Raw genomic sequence first — 21,856 nt, 5'->3', positions numbered from 1 at the left:
TTTCAAATGAGATGTATTCTGACACCCCACTGATTCAAATTATAAATGTTGCCATGTAAAACCATAACTTCACAAGATTCAAGCACGTCTATTAAGTGGACAGAGAATTATTGTTCACTTTCATCCTGGCTTTGGGATGGAAGATGCAGAGTTCAGGCCAACTGTACAGCCTGAAGGAAGTTTACTGCTGCCACCTGTACTTGCAGATAAACAGAGAACTTGTTTAAAATCTTTTTTAAAGACTTCACTTATTAGTTCAGCATCAACCTTACTTGTTTGACTAGCAAAATAATTGTAGTCTGAGTTATACCAAAATAAAGTGTATTCACATTTTTAAATCTGCACCAGCCAATGTTTCTCACAAAGACAGAATCTAGATTACATTCCCCTTTGTGAACAAGGTGCTCAATGTTTAGAATTACAATAAACTATATCCTCGAATAGTCAAGGAGCTGACTGAGGAGATATCGGAGCCATTTCATGAGTTTTCTAAGATAATCATTAAGATGGGCAAATAGAGAACCAATCTATAAAAAGAGGAATAAGGACAACCAGAGGAATTACAGACCAGTCAGTTTAACTTCAGTATCCAGAAAGATAATGGAGCAAATGATCAAGTAATCAATTTGCAAATACCTAGACGATAATAAGATAAGTAACAGTCCGCATGGATTACTTAAGAACAAATGATGTCAAAGCAACCTAATAGCTTTCTTTGATGGGGTAACAAGCCTTATGGATAGAGGGGAAGCAGTAGATGTGGAATATCTTGACTTTAGTAAGGTTTTTGAGACTGTCCTGCATAACTTCCTCATAGACAAACTAGGGAAATATAGCCTAGATGAAGCTACTATAATGTGAGTGCATACCCAGAGAGTAGTTATCAGTGGCTCACAGTCAAGCTGGAAAGACATATCTAGTGGGGTCCTGCAGGGATTGGTACTGTTCTGTTCAACATCTTCATAAATGATTTAGATAATGGCACTGAGAGTACACTTATAAAGTTTGCGGAGGATGCCAAGCTGGGAGGGGTTGCAAGTGCTTTGGAGAATAGGATTTAAATTCAAAATGATCTGGGCAAACTGAAGAAATGGCCTGAAGCAAACAGGATGAAATTCAAAGTCATCGGCAATCCCTCGAGGATGATCTCTTTCACAGGTTTTATTTTTCATGGGTTCTTTGGTGACTGAGGAGTCCGACCCTTGAGCCACAGGCTTGTTGGCAGACATTGCAGGTGGTGTGAGAAGACAGGGTTGGGCCACGACAGTTGTCTTTCCTTTCTTTTCTGGTGTTTTTCTGCAACTAGGGCAAGGCGATTTTCCTCAAAAAAGGACAGTCCCGCTCTGACAAGTCTTGGCCAGTTATCCCTATTCTGGGCTGCTGTACTCCACTTAGGCAGGAACCATCAATTGCACACATACAAAATGGGCAATGACTGCCTAGGAAGGAGTACTGCGGAAAGGGATCTGGGGGTTATAGTGGATCACAAGCTAAATATGAGTCAACAGTGTAACGCTGTTGCAAAAAAAAGTAAATAGCATTCTGGGATGTGTCAACAGGAGTGTTGTAAGCAAGACAGAAGTAGTAATTTTTTCACTCTACTCCACACTGATAAGGTCTCAACTGGAGTATTGTGTCCAATTCTGAGCACCACCTTTCAGGAAAGATATGGACAAATTGGAGAAAGGCCAGAGGAAGAGGAACAAAAATCATGAAAGGTCTAGAAAACATGGCCTATGAGGAAAGATTGAAAAAATTGGGTTTGTTTAGTCTGCAGAAGAGAAGACTGGGGGGGAGGAGGACCTAACAGTTTTCAAATACATAAAATGTTGTTACAAGGACGAGGGTGAAAAATTGTTCTCACTAACCTCTGAGGATAGGACAAGAAGCAATGGGCTTAAATTGCAGCAAGGGAAAAACTTCCCAACTGTCAGGGTAGTCAGGCACTGAACAAATTGCCTAGCGAGGTTGTGAAATCTCTGTCGCCAGAAGTTTTTTTTAAGAACAGATTAGACAAACACCTGTCAGGAATGGGCTAGTTATTACTTAGTCATGCCTTGAGTGCAGGGGACTGGATTAGATGACCTACTGAAGTCCATCCAGTCCTACACATCCATGATTCTAAGAAAAGAATTGCATTAGAGTCCGTGCCTGCCACTTACCTATCTTGACTTGGCAGGACTATTTATTATGACCTCTCAAGGTCCCCTCCCAGCCCTACATTTCTATGATTTCATTAATAATAATAATAATAATAATAATTTGTATTACCATAAAGCCTTAGAGCCCTAGTCATGGACCAGGAGCCCATTGTGTTAGGTGTTGTACAGACAGACTAAAAGACCATTCTTGCCCCCAAAGACCTTCCAGTCTAAGTACAAGACAAGAAACAACAGGTGGATAGCACAAGGAATCAATGAGGCCTGGCCTACACTACCGCGGTAAATCGATCTAAGCTACGCTAATGAAGTCGACGTAGCTAGATCCACTTACCGCGGTGTCTACACTACGCTGTGTCAATGGGAGATGCTCTCCCGCTGACTTACCTTACACGTCTCAGGAAGGTGGAGTATAGAAATCGAGCGCTCTGCCATCGATTTAGCACATCTTCACCAGACGTGCTGAATCGATGCCGCTGCATCAATTGCAGCAGTGCCAATTTAGCTCCGTAGTGAAGACATTCCCTGAGAATATTCGTCAAAAAAATAGATCAGTGCTCTTCATTATTTTTTGAAGAGGGGGCCACTTTGGCAAAAAACCTTCAATGCGAGAGCCACATCAACCCGACACAGGCGGTTGAACATTCTGAGTTCTTTGTTGGTCGATATAGTAATATTACCGTTATTGGTAATATTACTTGGAGTGCAGGAAGGGGTATGGGGGGCTGGCTCTGGGAGGGGGCTCAGGGCTGGGGCAAGGGCTTGGGGTGCAGGAGGGGTTATTGGGGGCTGGCTCTGGGAGGCTACAGGTTCGGTGGCGGAAGAGCTATTCAGAACCTGCCCATTGAAGTGGCAGCACTTACTTCGGGGAGCCCCAATCCCATGCCACTCTTGGAAGGGGCCAACGCGCCCCTGCGGTCCACGTGGCTCTGGGGGGTGCCCCTCTCTGCAAGCACCACCCCTGCAACTCCCATTGGCCACAGTTCCCTGTTCCCGACCAATGGGAGCTGTGGGGGTGGTGCTTGCAGGCAGGAACAGCACGCTGAGACCTCTGTTCCCCCACTTTCCTCGCGGGGGCATACTGACCACTTCCAGGAGCGGTAGGGAGCCTGCCTTAGCTACAGCCTCACTGCACTGCCAGAGAGAGCGATCGACAGGGAACCACACTTAGGGTCCATGGGAGCCACCACTGGCTTACAGGCCTTGCAGTGAAGAACACTGAAATAAATAGTGGTCCCAGCATACCAGTGCCCTAAACATTGCCAAGTTTTTCGTAGGCATCATGGCAAACGAAAGCTAGGGAGGGATTTGAAGGAGAGTAATGAATGTGTGCGGCAGATGTTCATGGGTAGCTCCTCCCAAGAATGAGGGGTAACGTGGAAGAAAGCAAAAAGGTGCTTGTTTGAAAATTCAATAAGTGACCGACGGAGGCTGGTATTAAGGGCCAATCAAAGTTAAGAACTCAATAGTGAATGAGAGATGATAGGTAAGGTTGGGCCTGTAAGCCTGACTTCAGTATCGGGCAAACTGGTTGAAACTATAGTAAAGAACAAAATTGTCAGATACATAGATGAAAAACTTCAAAAACAGACTCCAACGAGAAACTGCTGAGCTAGAATTGATATGCAAACTAGACACAATCAACTCCGGTTTAAATAAGGACTGGGAATGGTTGGGCCATTACAAACATTGAAATCTATCTCCCCTTGTAAGTATTCTCACACTTGTTATCTAACTGTCTGTCTGTGCTGGGCTAGCTTGATTATCACTTCAAAAGTTTTTTTCTCTTAATTAATTGGCCTCTCAGAGGTGGTAAGACAACTCCCACCTGTTTATGCTCTCTGTATGTGTGTATATATATCTCCTCAATATATGTTCCATTCTATATGCATCCGAAGAAGTGGGCTATAGTCCACGAAAGCTTATGCTCTAATAAATTTGTTAGTCTCTAAGGTGCCACAAGTCCTCCTGTTCTTCTTTTTATAGATGAACATAATTTCTTGGGGGAAAGTCAACATTGTTTTTGTAAAGGGAGATCATGCCTCACCAATCTACTAGAATTCTTTGAGGAGGGTCAACAAGCATGTGAACAAGGGGGATCAAGTGGATATAGTGTACTTGGATCTTCAGAAAGCCTTTGACAAGGTCCCTCACCAAAGGCTCTTAAGCAAAATAAGCAGTCATGGGATAAGAGGGAAGGTCCTCTCATGGATTGGTAACTGGTTAAAAGACAGGACACAAAGGGTAGGAATAAATTATCTGTTTTCAGAATGGAGAGGGGTAAATAGCGGTGTCCTGCAGGAGTGTATACTGGGACCAGTCCTTTTCAACATACTCATAAATGATCTGGAAAAAGGGATAAACAGTGAGGTAGCAAAATCTGCAGATGAAACAAAACTACTCAAGATACTTAAATCCAAACAGACCGTGAAGAGCTACAAAAGGATCTCACATAATTGGGTGACTGGGCAACAAAATGGCAGATGAAATTCAATGTTGATAAATGCAAAGTATGGATAGTTCTCTGAAAACATCCACTTCATATGCAGTGGCAGTCAAAAAAGCTAACAATGTTGAGAATCATTAAGAAAGGGATAGATACTAAGACAGAAAATATCATATTGCCTCTATATAAATCCATGGTAGGCAATATCTTGAATACTGCATGCAGATGTGGTTGCCTCCTCTCAAACAAGATATATTGGAATTGGAAAACATTTAGAAAAGGGCAACAAAAATGATTAGGGATATGGAACGGCTTCCATATGAGCAGAGATTAATAAGACTGGGACTTTTCAGCTTGAAAAAGAGACGATTAAGGGGGGATATGATAGAGGTCTACAAAATCATGACTGGTGTAGAGAAAGTAAATAAGGAAGTGTTATTTACTACTCCTCCTCCTAACACAAGAACTAGGGGTCACCAAATGAAATAGGCAGCAGGTTTAAAACAAGCAAAAGGAAGTATTTTTTCACCCTGTCAACCTGTGGAACTCCTTGCCAGAGGATGTTGTGAAGGCCAAGACTACAACAGGGTTCAAAAAAGAACCACATAAGTTCACGTAGGACAGGGCCATCAATGGCTATTAGCTAGGATGGGCAGGGATGGTGTCCCTAGCCTCTGTTTGCCAGAAGATGGGAGTGGGCGACAGGGTATGAATCACTTAATGATTGCCCGTTCTGTTCATTCCCTCTGAGGCGCCTGGCATTAGACACTGTTGGCTGACAGGATACTGGGCCAGATAAACCTTTGGTCTGAACCAGTCTGGCCATTCTTATGATAGGCTGTGAAGGGTCTTGAAAGGGAATACAAGTAGCTTATGTTTGATGTAATAGAGGGGGGAGCCTTCAAAGGACTTCAAAAGAGATGGCTGACATGATCAAAGCGACAGGCTAGGAAAACTATTTTTGCAGCAGCTTTCTTAATAGTTATGAGTCGAGTAAGATCGCATTTTTTTCAAGGCCAGAGAAAAGGATATAAAATTAATGTTTACCTGATGTCCTGTTCTCCTCTGTCTGTTTCAGATTCAGCTGTTTCTCTCTGCTACTATTTAAAAACTTCCATGCCGGATCAGTCACAGCTTTGTTATTGCTACAGATAAATGGGAGCTGAAGTCAGAGCAGTTATGTGAAGTACAGTTTTTTCCTGGTTAATGTTTACACTTTAAATTTTTTTAGATATTTAATTCATATTGGCCTTTGTTATAATTAACTACGAAGTATGTACACCTCATCAGCAAACAAATTTAGCCAACTACACCTCTACCCCATATAACGCTGTCCTCGGGAGCCAAAAAATCTTACTGTGTTATAGGTGAAACCGTGTTATATCGAACTTGCTTTGATCTGCTGGAGTGCGCGGCCTCCCCCCGAGCGCTGCTTTACCGCGTTATGTCCAAATTCATGTTATATCGGGGTAGAGGTGTAATTCATTAAATGGGCCTTCTCACTATCACTTCAAACACATATCTCTGCTGTATTAAATACCATCCTCCTTTGTGCTTTGACCTCTTACAAGTCAAAACTCAAACCCAATAAGACAACTTCTGGCAAAACAAGTGCAAATTACCACCAAAAGGTGAATATCCCACATATTTATTTAGCATCCAACACCATTATAGAAGATGTGTTCGGTTAGTGCTAACTTACAAGGCAAACACATTGTCTGTAGATAACATACAACTGCAGAATTAACATACCTATATAGGGCTATACCTCACTCCCTAGTCCTTAACCCTTTCCAAACACATATTACAATGTTATTTTGACAGAGAAAGATCTGTGTATTCTTTTCAACAAGACTCATATTTTAAGAGTAGGTGGGCACATGCAGGAGGAATTTGCGTCAGAACCTATAAAGATCAGCAGTAACTTACGTTGAAGAATCATTCTCTTTGGGATAATCTTCATTCATCTCTGAACCAGAGGGCTGTGTTCTTTTCCTCTTTTCACTAACATAGCACAAGAATAAATCATTTTAAGGAATCATTAATTCAGAAGGACAAAGACAAACCTCTTCCTCCACCACGCATGCCTCATGTGCTCTCTGTACTTCCTGCTAACCTTTCACAATTTTCAAGTTTAAAATATAAAATACAACAACGAATTTTGCACACACAGCTCTTTTAGGTTGTTCCCAGAGCTCATGGACCAGCCATGAGCTGGAAATGTGATTGTTAACACGGTTTTCAAAGCAATACCAAAAAATCATAAAAATGAACCGAAAGGGCTTATACGTACAGTAAATTGTTAAGATTACACATTTGTATAGTGCTAAATTTTGATAAGAGCATATTGAAGGAGCTTGATTCATACCGGTTTTCTAGTAAGCCCGTTCTGTGAGGAGTTGATGAAGTGGGAGACACTGAAATGTTAACCCTGTTGCTAGGAGTTCCACTTCCTGGGGAAGTCTTAACAGATGCTCTACTTGGGCTGCCCAGCCCCTTCCGAAATGGATTTTCTTCCTTTCCCTCCACAGTCACTCTTTTGGAAGGAACCTGCAAAATCCACAGGGGAAATCCACACTAATCAAAACTGAAAATGACTTTACTGTTATTCCAAATTGGCATTTAAATGTCTCTCCCACAAATGCAGTATCTGAAAACAGGGAAATGCAAAGTTTAAGGACAGTAGAGTTTAATGTTGCACAGATGGAGTAAAGTTGGCATATGTGAAAAGCCATTGTAAAACCACCAGATTGTGGTAATGCATAAATGCAGTATCCATGCAAACTTTATCCTTCTTCCCCTCCCACACTATCAGCATCATTGATGTTGTTTCTACAGCACACCAAATTCTTTCAGATACAGACCATGTCTTAGGTCTTCTGAGATACACCTACTACACCTGTGGGTGCTATAAAATAAAGGGCAATAATATTAAGACAGATATTTTTAAGAACAGTGTCCTGTTGCTTTTGACCAAAATGAACAAAAACAACTGTAATGCCATGGAAAGAGTTGACATAGTTGGCTAATTCTAAGTAATATTGGTATGTTTCAGGCTTGAGGACTGAATTAGAGGGGCTAACCATGCTGTACACAGCATTAGTTTTTATTTTAAGACGCTTTAAGCAGCACTGAAAATTTGTTTGGAATAATTTTAAAACAACTTCCGCTTCAGGTTGCAATAAAAGGATTGATTTGGTACTTTCACAGAATTGTTATGTAACTGAAAGCCTTTGAATACAGAGTGAAACTTACAGTAAAGTGACTGATCGAGGCACCATGGCAAAGGGTCCTCTGTTCTTTGCTAACAACTCTCACCTCCAACCTGACAAACTCATTACACCAAACACATTTTACAGGATATTTATCCATAAAGAGTTACATATAAAGCACAGAAAGCTCGTAACATGTCAAGATTCATCTTTGTGAGATGTATGTATGGGTAGTATTTAAGGAATAATGGATTTACACTGAAAGTATGCTTTATGGATTTGGAGAAGAAATTAGTCACTGTCTCAGTGATGGCCCAGTTGGGCAGGGGGGAGTTGTCACCCCGCCCTGTTTGACTAGTGATGCAATGCAAGGGTCAATTGTTTAGACTTGCGCAATACTTAGAATAGAAAACCATCTGAGGCAACAATCAATCAATCAAACTCACTCAAAGGTAGCACTTCACAAGTCAGGGTGAATCTTTGATTATAAACAAAATGCTGTTTTCACTGTAACAGACAAAGGAGAAGCACTCTGTATCCACTCACTGAGAAAACCCCTTGTGGAGCACAGGCGCTTTCAGGAACATTTGGATCCTGGTTCTTGAGAAACTAGGCAGCTCTGCAACAGGCTGTACTTTGGGGGCGTGGGGGGGGATCTACTTTATTAGATAGGAAAGGTAACCATTAAGAAGTGCAGATCCGGGGTCCTGTTTTATGGATTTTGTTTTATATTATCACCTTTTGTTTCCACCTCTATTTCTAGTTAAATCTTTATTTTTTCTTAAATAAACCTACTTTTGTTTTATTGTAAATGCTCATAAGTACTGTGTGGTTTACAGGAGCAGGGGTTAAGGTAAAACTGGTAAAGTGGGGTACACTGTACCTTTCGGCACAGAGGATCCGGAATTTCTGTGAGCAGCCAGTGTCAGGGGCTGGCTATCACAGGGCAACAATTCAAAGGGTATTCCTGGGGGGATTCTGCACCAAAAAATTCAAAATTCTGCAAAGATTATTTGTCAAAATAATGCAATATAATGACACCAGTTTCAATTGTTTGGGTAATTTATTTAAACTACAATATAGAAAAAAGGTCACAATAACCATTCAGCATTTCCTAAACACATGAAAGTTATAAACACTTGGTAACTAATACCCTGCATTCCAGTTATAATTCTGGATTTTCATTTAAATTACATTACAGAACACCAAACGGGGGCGGGGGAAGTGAGGGGGAGTAGAATGTCATTTTAAATTGCTCAAAATTTCACACATGAAAGTGTGTGATAATCATTGTCCTGCATTTCAGTGCAATCCAGTATTTTCATTTAAATTATAGTACAGAAAACAAAGAGCCTTCATGTTTTTCTCACTTAGTGATTTCCTTCTGTTAGAAAGGATCAAATTGTACAGTGAAAAACGTCTCTCTGCATCTGCAGAATTTCAGACAGCATTTATGCAATTCAAGGCCAGTTTGGCAATATCTGGAATTCTCTCTGTCATTGAAAGCCAAAACACTTAGGCCTGGTCTACACTAGGAGGTTATGTCGAATTTAGCAGCGTTAAATCGAATTAACCCTGCACCCGTCCACACAAAGCTATTTTGTTCGACATAGAGGTTTCTTAAATTCGACTTCCATCCTAGGTGCGGTCGCCACCACTACCCCACCACTGACCGTGGACTCTGAGGATGGGATATTGTCGACGCCCACTTCCTCGGAGATGGTAGTGGGGAAGATGAGGAAGGAGATGAGGAGGACGAGGCAGTCGACAGCACTTACAACGCTGATTTCCCAGACAGCCAGGATCTCTTCATCACCCTCACAGAGATCCCCTACCAACCGTCCCCAGGCGTTAACCCGGACCCAGAATCAGGGGAAGGATCAGCCGGTAAGTGTTTTAAACATGTAAACATTTATTTTGAACAGAACATTAATATTAACTGTGGGTTTTTCATGATTAGATTGTCCTAGGCACTTAAAGTTTTAGTCTTTGGCAGTGCAACTGCTGCAAAAAAAAATCAAACAATGTCCGGTTTCTCTTGATTGGTTTGCCCTAGGCGCTCTACTGTTTAGTCCTTGCCAGTGCAGCTACAGTAAAATTCGGTCAATATGTCCGGGGATAGAGCAGAAATCCTCATGGGACATCTCCATGAAGCTCTCCTGGAGGTAATTGGAAAGCCTTTGCATGAGGTTCCTTGGGAGAGCGGCCTTGTTGTGTCCTCCGTAGTATGAAACATTTCCGCGCCAGGCTATCATCAAGTACTCCGGTATCATTGCCTTGCACAGCATGGCGGCATAGGGCCCTGGTCTTCGCAGGCTTTCACGAAGCATGCATTCTTTATCGCTGTCTGAAATCCTCATCAGAGTGATGTCGCTCATGGTCACCTGCTTTGAATTAGGGGAATGTTAGTATTGGAACTGCTTGCCTGTTCCTTTACAGAACTGCAACCAGCAGTTTACAGCCATGCGGTGGAGGCGGGAAAGGGGCAGCATAGAGGGATCTTTCCCGGGGACAGCCGCGAGGGGGTGGGACAGGGGCACAGTTCATGCTTGCCGGATTGCTGGCAGCAGGAACTGGCCAACGCTAGGAGCATTGCTTTGAACGTGAAAGTAGGGCAGTGGTGTTATTAAAGTTTTAAGCTGCCACAAGTCTACGGCTTACCATGTCAGCCTGCTACCCAAATTCCGCTGTCCTGTTCTGCTTGTGTGATCTGCACTGCAAGACCCCAGGGACTGAATGCGAAGGCCGAAAATTCGACCTTGTCCTGAGTGCGCATGTGATAGGTGCTGTGAATGGTCTTGTTCACAGAGAAAGACTATTTTCTTTGTTCACCAAAAAATTTATCTTTCTGAGGAATTCACTCCCTTTTTCCCATCCCACAGCTGTGACTGTCTCCCGACCTACCCGGTCATCAGACTCCCAGAGGCTGGAGCAGATTAGGCGTAGAAAGAAAGGGACACGGGACAACATGTTCTCAGAACTTATGGGCTGCTCCCAAGCCGAGGCAACCCAGCAGACCCAGTGGAGGGAGAACATGTCGCAATACCAGCGAGCACACAGCGAACGGGAGGAGAGGTGGCGGCAGGAAGACCAGCAGGTGACTCAAAAACGCTGCTTGGACTAATGAGGGAGCAAACGGACACGTTCCGGCACCTTGTGGATGTTCTGCAGGACCAGAGGCAGGAGGACAGAGCCCTGCTGCAGTCTATCTGTAACCACCGTCCCCCGCCACAAAGTCCCATGCCCCCCTCACCCAAAGTACCAAGAAGGAGGGGCTGCAGAGTCCGTGAAAACTGTCACTCTACCCCTGCAGAGTGCTCAAGTACCAGAAGGCTGTCATTCCCCAAAATTTGAGAAGTCCTTTCCTTCCCGCCTCACCCAAGCCCCCATCCCAGTTTCATCCCCTAACTGTCTAGTTGCTAATAAAAAATACGTTTCTGTTAATTACTGTTTCCATCATGTTTTTTTAGAGGACACTCTGTTTGAAGGGGGGAAGGGGGTTGGTACAGACACGGGGGCAGGTTCAGCAGCAGGTCACACACACAGTGCAGTCACTAGGCACCCTGGTCAGTCTGGGAGGTGGTTTTCATTTTCGGGGGGGGGCGGGGAGGGGCTATGTGACTTTGTGGCGGGGGGGGGGAGGTTACAGATCTTATGCAGCAGTCCTTATCCTGGATCACAGAGCCATGCAGCAGAGGATCTGTAACCGCCCTCCCCCGCCACAAAGTCACATAGCCCCCACACACAGAGTCCAGAACAGGAGGGGTGGCAGGCTCCGTTGAAACAATCAGTCCACCAGTGCAGACCACTGTAGAAGTAGGAGCCTGTCATTCCTCGAGTTTAGAAGCATCCTTTGCATCACTACACTACACCCGCTCCCCACCACAGTCTGCGACCCAGTTTCAACACTTTACCGCGAAAACAGTAATAAAGAAAATGTTGTTCATTAACAAATTTTCAGTGATTTTATTTTTAAACGTGGGTTGGAAGGTGGTGAATGGGGTATGAAACTGGAAAGGATAGTGAACATTCACTGGGTAAAGAAACGGGGGCAGGTTCAGCTTCTCTGTAAACAAAGTAAATAGTCACAGGTTACCCTGCTCACTCAGGAACCTAGCTTTCAAAGCCTCCCGGATGCACAGCGCGTCCCGCTGGGCTCTTCTAATTGCACGGCTGTCTGGCTGGGCGTAATCAGCAGCCAGGCGACTTGTCTCAACCTCCCACCCCGCCATAAAGGTCTCCCCCTTGCTCTCACAGAGATTGTGGAGCACACAGCAAACTGCAATAACAATGGGGATATTGGTTTCGCTGAGATCAGAGCGAGTCAGTAAGCTTCTCCATCTCCCCTTGAGATGTCCAAAAGCACACTCCACCTCCATTCTGCACTTGCTCAGCCGGTAGTTGAAGAGTTCCTTTTCAGTGTCCAGGGTGCCTGTATAGGGCTTCATGAGCCATGGCATTAGCGGGTAGGCTGGGTCCCCGAGGATCACTATAGGCATCTCCACAGCCCCAACAGTTATTTTGTGGTCCGGGAAGTAAATACCTTCCTGCAGCCGTCTAAAAAGACCCGAGTTCCTGAAAACATGAGCGTCATGAACCTTGCCCAGCCATCCGACGTTGATGTTGGTAAAACGTCCCCTATGGTCCACCAGTGCTTGCAGCACCATTGAAAAGTAGCCCTTTCGGTTAATGTACTGGCTGGCCTGGTGGTCCGGTCCCAGGATAGGGATGTGAGTTCCATCTATAGCCCCACCGCAGTTTGGGAATCCCATTGCGGCGAAGCCATCTATGATGACCTCCACGTTTCCCAGGGTCACTACCTTTGACAGCAGTACATCAACGACTGCGTTGGCTACTTGCATCACAACAACCCCCACGGTAGATTTGCCCACGCCAAAGTGGTTCGCGACTGACCGGTAGCTGTCTGGCATTGCAAGCTTCCAGAGGGCTATGGCCACTCGCTTCTGGACAGTCAGGGCTGCTCGCATCCGGGTGTCCTTGCGCTTCAGGGCAGGGGACAGCAACTCACAAAGTTCAAGGAAAGTTCCCTTCTGCATGCGAAAGTTTCTCAGCCACTGGGATTCATCCCAGACCTGCAGCACTATGCGGTCCCACCAGTCCGTGCTTGTTTCCTGGGCCCAGAATCGCCGTTCCATGGCATCAACATGACCCAGTGCCACCATGATGTCCAAGGCGCGGGGTCCCGTGCTTTGTGACAGGTCTGTGCCACTCTCAGACTTCATGTCCTCATCACGCTGCCGTAGCCTCCTCGCCCGATTTCTCAGCATCTGCCTCTGGAAAAGGTGGCTGATAAGGTGCGAGGTGTTGACAACGGCCATAACTGCAGCGATGGTCGCAGCGGGCTCCATGCTCGCAGTGCTGTGGCGTCCGCGGTGTCACTCAGCAGAAAAGTGCGCGAACTGATTGCCTGCCGGCGCTTTCAGGGACGGAGGGCGGGAGTGACGGTTGGATGACGACAGTTACCCAAAACCACCCTCGACACATTTTTTTCCCCAGCAGGCATTGGGGGCTCGACCCAGAATTCCAATGGGCAGCGGGGACTGCGGGAACTGTGGGATAGCTGCCCACAGTGCACCGCTTCCAGTGTCGACGCTTGCCCCGTTAGTGTGGACTCACACAGTCGAATTACTGTCCTTAGTGTGGATACACACATTCGACTTTGTAATATCGATTCCACATATTCGATTTAAGTGAAATCGAACTACTCTCGTAGTGTAGACATACCCTTAGAGGTCTACAAAAATAGGCTGACTCTGAATAGCTTCAGGAAGAATCTTTTCCCTGTACAATTTTAGCTTCTGTTCGGGTACCTCAGAAAAACCAGGTATTGCTTGAAAGTATTCACAGTGTTCTGGCAGGATAGAAACACGATAAGGATGGAATAACCTACAAGCCTTCAGAAAATTTAGACCTGGTTGTCCAAATGACAAATATTTGTCAAGCTTTTCAGATGTTTCATGGAATGCCTCTTTAAAGAGATCTAGATAGGCAAATCTTTTAACAGGAGATAAGTTTTCTGTCTCCCTCAATTTGAAGAACTCTGGGGTGTTTTCTGAAGGGAGCTCTAGATGTGAACTGAAATATATCTGCAGTTCTTACAGAAGAAGAAATGCTTTAACTGTGCAAGGCTTCCTGCTCTCAAATGCCAGATTTAAACTGAGACTTTGTTCACATTTCTGTGCTAGAAAAGTGATCTGTTCTTTCAACAATGCATAATTAGTTGGGTCATTTAGCATTTTCTGACTAGTTTGCACAGAAACTGGGGAGCTGCTATTGCACTCTTCATTAAAAAACTCCTTCTAGCACGGAAAGTTCTTAGAGTGATACTGGACAGCATGGACCCAGCTGTTCCAGTGTGTTCCACCTGGGCTAGGAGGCATGGATGCTTTTGCATCTGGAGACTCCTCTTGTAGTTTCTGGTTCATGAAACGGAGGTCCTCGCTTTCCTACCATCAGAGTTATAGAACATGTTTTTGAAGCACCTTAAAAATGTATCAACTAGCTGAAAAGGCTTTCTAAATGATTCATCAATTAAGTTAACAATATGGGCCAAACAGGATATATGCACAAAATTTGGAAACCGTGTAGAAAACACAGAATCAAATGACATTTTCATGTAAGTAGCATCGTCAGTATCAATTACTACAATACTTTCATAATCAGTCTGGAACTCACTTACTGCTTTGACTACAGCCTGTGAAACAGTTGTGTGATTAACAGCATCTAAAAACACTGTATCCACCAAAAAAGAGTTAACATGCCCACAGCAATCAGGTTGTAATGATGCAAACAGTACATTCAGAATTGATCTTGCCTCATCATCGCAACATTCAACAAAGATAACAGTGATTTTCTTGTCTTTAAGCTTCAGTTTTAAGTTTTCCTTTTCTTTGAGGTACACTTCAGGTAAGTATGTCTCAGTCAGTTGTGTCCTACCAGGAACTGCACCACTATTCTGGACCCTGCTGTCAAGAAATTCCCTCACAAGTGGGTGGTCAGTCTTTCACAAGGGGATGTTGGCACCTGCTTGTCTCTTCACCCGTGCTGTACAAATCTGAAAGCAGAAGTAGTCTTGAGTGAGCGCAAATATTTACCATCCATGTAATACCTTTAATCTTAGATTAATACACTTCTTCGTATATTTAGTTCTGCATTTCTAGATTTTAATTTAGATTTATAGTATAGTAAATGATCACAGTCACCATTTACAAAAAAGTAGTTTAAAAACAGAGCTGTCTATTCAAGATTTCAGAGCAAGCGGAAAGACCCCATCGCTATGACTGTTCTATGCTACTTATCTTATTTTTCTGTATTATAACATTTTCTTATATTTCCACTCACCTCCACACGTTCTCTCTGCCGGTGTTTTGTATTTCAGCGGACTTGTAATGGTCTTCTGATGTTTATTTCTGCCTTCCTCTTGAGCTGTATCTTCCTTCAGTTTGTGTTTTTTTGATGCAAAATGATCCACAATTACAGACCGTTGGTCATAACTGAGAACAACGCTGCACAATGTGCAAAATAATTTGGTTCCATCTGCATGCAGTTTTGTGGGGAATTCTTGAGCACGAGAAGCTGGTGTAGCTGTTTTTGATGCGTGATGTGAAGGCCGTTCATGTGCAAAAGAACAAACATCCCTTTGGTAACTTCATCTGGACCTGGCTGGGTACTTTGGGAAGAGTTTGGTTCTGATTGTCCTGACATTTTATTGACTGCTTGGTACATGTTTTATTTGCCTTCTGTCTTGTTTTTTTGTTTTTTTTAAACGGGTAAGTAAAATAAATCCTTAGCTGTAATCTAATCCCATTGTGCCACTTTGGAACAGGAAAAAAGTGAGAAAGCACATAGATCTTCCTTGCTGAGGATTCTCTTACTGTAACTTATAAGACGACTCCTTTACATCACTCTGGTAATGTAGCGGCCTTAAAACTTTCACAGGTTTATGCTCCTGGGGGAATTGACTGAGAATGGGAACGTTTACTAACAATAGGAACATTAACAATGTTACTACCAGGCAGACTGCTACATTTCTGCCTTAGAGAATGAGAACAATTAACTAGCAGACAGGCTGCTACATTTCTGCCTCTAGCCTGCCTCTTGCATAATAAAAAGCCCTACCCTTCCACACCAGCGAGGGACAGAGTCTCTCTCTCTTTCTCTCACTTGTTGGCATGCACGTATGCCCAGCCCCCCACCCCCATGACGATGATCAACCATGCAGGCGCACACGCCCAGCCCTCCTCCCCCGTCTCTGAGGCTGCTCTAGGCACACTGGAACAGATGCATGGGGGCACAGAAAAATGCGGGCCATATGAATTCTGCGCCCCCACAGGGGGCAGAATTCTGTCAGGAGTAAAAGGGACTCAGGGATGGGGTGCAGCTACTGTTAAACTGCAAGTTAAAGCTGGCATAGCCCAGAAAAGTGCTTGAATGGCTGAAAGGCTGGTGGTGTCAGGGAGCTGACACCCAGCTACCACAAGACGCTCCTTCACTGAAGACTGGGGGTACAGCAAGGTGACTTACAGTCCTGGGTATCCCGAGAACCGTCACAGCGACAAGCAAAGGAGTCAACAAAAAGCGGCCTCAAGAAAGGTGGGTTTCAGTAAAGTAGGTCTGATAATTTTGCCTGAAAGGCTGAAGAGAATCTCACAAAAGATTAAAATCAAACTAATCTGATACCAAAAACTGCTTAACAGATGTTTACTATGCAAGATGTCACTTGCAGCCAAAACTGCCAATTACCATATACCTCAGCTTTGCATTTTTATTTCATCTATCATACTCAACTTCTGAATGTTGCTTTAAGTTTTTATGCTGAAACACGGCACAGAACTATGCTGGGTGCAGATCCTTAAGTATATGTTTTTCTCCTTTACTTCACTTCTCCAGCAGCCTGACTTGCCTATCCAACAAGGAGTAAATGCACCCTTCCAGAGCCAGTCAATGCCGTTCCTGGATCATACTGCAGATTGGAACACACTTTTCCCACTACCCCACCAAGGACTCAACTAATGGTATATATATCTAAGCCTGTCCTGATTCAGAAGGCTTGGGACACAAACTGGAATCACCTATTGTGCTACTACAATATGCATCATACATACAAAATGAGGGGGGAAGAGAAGAAGTGATTAAAAGGAACTGAGAGAAACGCAAAGATCTGAAGTGTAAACAAACTGTTTAACAAACCTGGTTTTCAATATATGGAAATTGCCTGTTAGCTTCCTTCTGGGTTGTCCTGCTGCCCAGAACACCTCCAAAGCTGCCAGATCCCTGAGACGGTTTCACAGCTGACAATAAATGCACACGCCATTTAGTTTACTTGTAGTTTTATATAGCCTTGCTTTCTTTGTCATAAATCATTTAAGGCTAGATTTTCAAAACATTCACCAGATGTATGTGTAAAAACCAGAATCTATACCTGGCAGATAACACAATATCAGGAGTGCATGTGTTTAAAAAGCAAAGGTTTAAAGATTTTCCTCCTACAGTCTGTGTACTTAATGTGCAACAAAACCCAAGTGTTCAGAGAAAGGAGAGGAAACTGTGCATGTCTTTAAAAATGGAAGCAATTCCAACACACTTATAAATTAAATACTGTGCATGCCAACCTTGCAGGAAAGTTACATAAACATTAAAATAAAATTGAGTTCAATGGCCCAAAGAAAAGTATTCAACCAAAAGCAATGCAAGGAATAAACAAGTTTTAAGAAAAGGGAAGATGGTCAAAGATGGATAAAATGGTCAAAGGTGAACTGACACAAACTAATTCAGAATCTTATCTTTATCCAACCTGCTAGTAACACAATTTGCATTGTTTTGCACTTACCAGTATGAACCCTGTCATGGAGGACTGCATCCAGATACATCCTCATTTCGTTTGCATCCTTAGATGGTACCTTATCAATAGTCAGGAAGCTGGCATCCTTTAGCGTTAGCATCAGGCAACACAATTTTCCACCATTTGGTCGTAGGACCACAGTTTTAATGTTATGGCTTAGCTGGAAAGAAAGTAAAGGTGACTATAACATAGATCATTGTAAGAAATTAAATTATTTAAGTACTTCCACAGTAAAAGAAAAAAGCTCCAAAACCAGTTATGTTGTCCAAGAGTTATAAAGAAAGAAAATGTACTTAAATACAAGTATTTCCCCCTCCTCCATACTGAGTCATCACTAAACCTTAAGTTAATATGGTTAATGAATTTTTAAAATGCCGCTCAGAAAAGGCAACACTATCACTATCACTGACAAGCCCCTATTTTCAAGTGTTTACAACATTCTGAAACTTACTTTACTGGATTCAAATTTCTTGTTTCTCTCAATCCTAAATGAATGAGAGTTCAGTAAAATTTCATTTAGCTGCTAGAGTTATCAAAATTAAAGAAACTTTTCATCAATTAAGTATCAGAGGGGTAGCCGTGTTAGTCTGGATCTGTAAAATGCAAGAGAGAGTCCTGTGGCACCTTTAAGGCTAACAGATGTATTGGAGCATAAGCTTTCGTGGGTGAATACTCACTTCGTACCTTTAAGACTAAAGGTACGTCTATACTTACCTCCGGGTTCGGCGGTAAGCAATCAATCTTCTGGGATCGATTTATCGCGTCTTGTCTAGACGCGATAAATCGATCCCGGAAGTGCTCGCCGTCGACGCCGGTACTCCTGCTCTGCGAGAGGAGTACGCGCAGTCGACGGGGGAGCCTGCCTGCCGCGTCTGGACCCGCGGTAAGTACCTTGTATTTCGAACTAAGGTACTTCAACTTCAGCTACGTTATTCACGTAGCTGAAGTCGCGTATCTTAGTTCAAACTGGGGGGTTAGTGTGGACCAGCCCTAACAGATGTATTGGAGCATAAGCTTTCATGGGTGAATACCCACTTCGTCTAACTGAATACCTATTTCGTTAGACGAAGTGGGTATTCACCCATGAAAGCTTATGCTCCAATACATTTGTTAGTTTTAAAGGTGCCACAGGACTCTCTGTCGCTTTCATCAATTATCTGTTGTTCAATAACTCAAGACTTTTAGAAACGTTTAGCCCTCAAAAGGTAAAAATTCTTGACAAGTTGGAAAAAAACTGGCTTGGTAATCAGTAAGTATAAAAAGATTGCTGAATATTCAGTATATATTTAACTTGGGGTCTTTTTTTTATAAAGTAAAAAATTTACTAGTGCAACAAGTCAAATACAATGTTAACGTAAAAAAAAATATCGCCCTCCCTAATTAATCCACATATTCGTTCTCACTTTCTGCTAGGTTGGCTACAAGAAATCACCTGACCAATGATATTTTTTTGGTTGCGTGTATGTTGAGGAAAACTTTTTTAAATAGATGAATAAACAGAGTTCTTGGTATCTTCAGGAACCAAGTTGTGCAGCTGCATCACTGTAACGTTTCTAGTGTAGACATAACCCACTTCAGTCAGTGATTAGTTTTTCATTTGGTGAAGCTACCCTTCCACCATCCTTTATGCCCAACCCTTGCTTTTTTAATTAACTGAAAACTTTCAGTACAGCAAGAATTCAAGTGGGGCCTTCAAATCTTCCACTCTCTCCTAAAACAAGCAAACCAGAAGAGACTTTCAATCATGTCACCATCCAAGGTCAAACCTCCTGTTGCAACTTAAAAAGCTCTGAAGACATAACATTATTCATCATCCTCCATTCTCTCCAGCCACCAGTTGTGTGTCTTGTTTAAACTAAATTATAAAGTCTCCGGGACAAAGAGTGTCTTTTACTATATGTCTGTACATAGAATCTAGATAGCACAATGAGGCCCCAACCCAGCCGAGGTCTCTAGGCACCACGAATATAAAAAAATCATTTTTACAAGTATGAAGAGCTGCTAGCTTCTGGAGAGAGAAAGATTTAATTAAATTTGCCTCTATAACATGACAATAGGGTCTCCCAAACCTGCAGATCAAGAGGTTTCTGATGAATCTGAACTGGAAAACCAAAAAAGGCCCTAAAATTCCTCCCAGTGTTTTCTGTTACAGGAACTATTGTTCCAATACATGAATATCACCAAATTGCTGAGAATTAAATGCACACACTTTGCTTAGCACCTTACAGTTGGCATGATCCCTGTCTATTTTTCTACCAATATATTCATTAAAATCTTTGGCAGCACATGATACTAGATTTACTCATCTCATCAATCCAAACAAATTCCCTGCCATTAATACACAACTTTGCTCTTCCGTTCCTAATGTAGATTCAGCAGGTACCTTCTGGACCATTAAATCCCTTCTATCCACTGAAGGGAACCTCCCCAGGACTCATCAGGTAAGAAGGCAGACAGTCCTTAGGGATATTAAATATACAGTAGCACTTAGACGAAGAATCACCCAAGCTAATCATTTTCTTACATAGAAAACATAGGACTTGCCATACTGGATCCAACCCAACTTTTATGCTTTTATACTTTGTCTTTTTTAGATTGTAAGCTCTTCAGGACAAGCCCTGTATCTTCATGTGTGTTTGGACATAACATTTGGGGCACAAATAATTAGGAGGAATGGGATGTAAATAAGAGAAAGAAAATTTAGGCTGAATAGATGAGACTTCCTGACAGCGAGATCTATCACGTCTCCCAAGGGAAGTGGTGGAAGTCAAGTTTCTTGGCACATTTAACATCTAGACTAGACAGAACTGTAGTCCATGTTCAATAGTGAAGAGTCTTGCACCTGGACTAAGGGTATGTCTACACTGGGAATTTTCAGCACTTCAACTGGGAAAAGTGCTAGTGCAGACAAGGTGTAGGTGACCTAATAGGTCTTCACATACATTCTCTGAAAGTTTATCAAATAAGCTAACAGAGTTTCAAAAAGGTAATTAAAAAAGCAAGATACTATATAGTTTGGTAATTTTCTTTCATGTCTTAAGCTTTTTCATTTCTTCCCAATTAATGGTTTGCTCACGCCTCCCTTGGCATTCCACCCAACAATGCACCTGAATAATGTAAAGTATGGTTATACAAAAGGATTAGTGTTCTGGAAATGAAAACCAAGGAACAGTCACAGAGGGAAGCTTGTATGATACTTAGTAGTCTTGGAAATGACAGCTGTTCACAAAAGGGAACAATCCATGCATTGCTCATACAAAACACCTTGATATTTGGAGTACCTGAAATGTCTTTGGAATTCCTCCAACATTGTAGTGAACCACTAGACTCACTTTGTTGTCCTTCTCCACAATTTCAAAGCTTCCTTCTTTCCATTTTGTAATCCCAGTTTGAATGCTGCGCATCCGGACAGGTCCATGCACCTTCAGTGGAGCCATTTTTCTTACAAATAAATAACTTATAACAGATTAACTAAATTTACTTCACCTTGAAACCTGTTAAAAATAAGAAAATTAAAATTGACAACTGGCAAATATAGCCACGTAAAGTGTAAAAATAAGGAATAGCATTTTTTGCAGGAGTCTAGTGAAAAAAACAGAATAATACAGTAAATGAAACATGGATAAAGAAATCTTCCACAATTTGGCCAGCATTACTTTAACCCAGTGGTCCCCAAACTTTTCATGGTTGTGACCCCCTTACCCCTGTCCACATTCCCCCTCCACCGGGGCTGAGAGTGAGGCAATGGCTCGGGGGGGAAACGTGGACAATAGTAAGGGGGCTGGGGCCACAGCTAGGCATTGAGTGCGGGGCCAGAAGTGGAGCTGGGTGGCTCTACCTCCCTGTCCCCCGTGGGGGCTGGCCCAGGCCCCAGCCACAGGGTGTGCCCCACAGGTTGGGGACCTCTGCTTTAACCCCTAAATGTTTAACGGTGGGTGAGCTGACTCAATACAGACACCAAAAGATCTTGCAAATCTAAGAATGTAGTTTCCACAGAGTTTCCACAACAAATCCACCTTTAGCTAAGACCAGGCAAGGAAAGATGATGGGTAGAGGAGAAAAAACAACAAAAATTTTTCAAGGAAACCACTTTGTTTCCAAAATTAGACAATAAAACATCTAATGAGAAACCAGCTTTTTAGTAACAAAATTTATTCTTTGTATTTTACATGCTTGA

At 42.9% G+C, this 21,856-nt stretch overlaps 2 protein-coding genes across 7 annotated transcripts in view; both read right to left on the bottom strand.

Moving 5' to 3' along the window:
- Positions 1-21,856, bottom strand: part of USP37 (ubiquitin specific peptidase 37) — a 57,241-nt gene that overhangs the window by 33,455 nt on the left and 1,930 nt on the right. For 3 of the 6 annotated variants that reach the window (XM_065560457.1, XM_065560456.1, XM_008167748.4), the window contains exons 2-7: positions 20,961-21,173; positions 17,668-17,839; positions 17,028-17,128; positions 6,974-7,155; positions 6,535-6,609; positions 5,653-5,750 (exon numbers count right to left, since the gene is read on the bottom strand). In XM_065560457.1, coding sequence (XP_065416529.1) covers positions 5,653-5,750; positions 6,535-6,609; positions 6,974-7,155; positions 17,028-17,128; positions 17,668-17,839; positions 20,961-21,116 — 784 coding nt within the window. In that variant the 5' untranslated portion in view covers positions 21,117-21,173. The remainder of the gene's footprint in view (positions 1-5,652; positions 5,751-6,534; positions 6,610-6,973; positions 7,156-17,027; positions 17,129-17,667; positions 17,840-20,960; positions 21,174-21,856) is intronic. The other 3 variants (XM_065560459.1, XM_065560460.1, XM_065560458.1) reach the window with 2 other exon arrangements.
- LOC135974106 (uncharacterized) lies at positions 11,760-16,514 on the bottom strand. The gene is made up of 2 exons (XM_065560461.1): positions 15,180-16,514; positions 11,760-14,892 (listed from the first exon to the last, which is right to left on the bottom strand). The coding sequence occupies exon 2, from the start codon at positions 13,184-13,186 to the stop codon at positions 11,903-11,905; it is 1,284 nt and encodes a 427-aa protein (XP_065416533.1). The 5' UTR covers positions 13,187-14,892; positions 15,180-16,514; the 3' UTR covers positions 11,760-11,902.

The sequence above is a fragment of the Chrysemys picta genome, chromosome 11 (assembly GCF_011386835.1).
Source record: "Chrysemys picta bellii isolate R12L10 chromosome 11, ASM1138683v2, whole genome shotgun sequence".
Classification (NCBI taxonomy): Eukaryota; Metazoa; Chordata; order Testudines; family Emydidae; genus Chrysemys; species Chrysemys picta.
Note: the sequence above shows the minus strand (reverse complement) of the source record. Positions and strands in the feature narration are given on the sequence as shown.

Excerpts from the sequence above, each read along its gene's own strand:
- LOC135974106 (XM_065560461.1), bottom strand. The coding sequence starts at position 13,186 with ATGGAGCCCGCTGCGACCATCGCTGCAGTTATGGCCGTTGTCAACACC.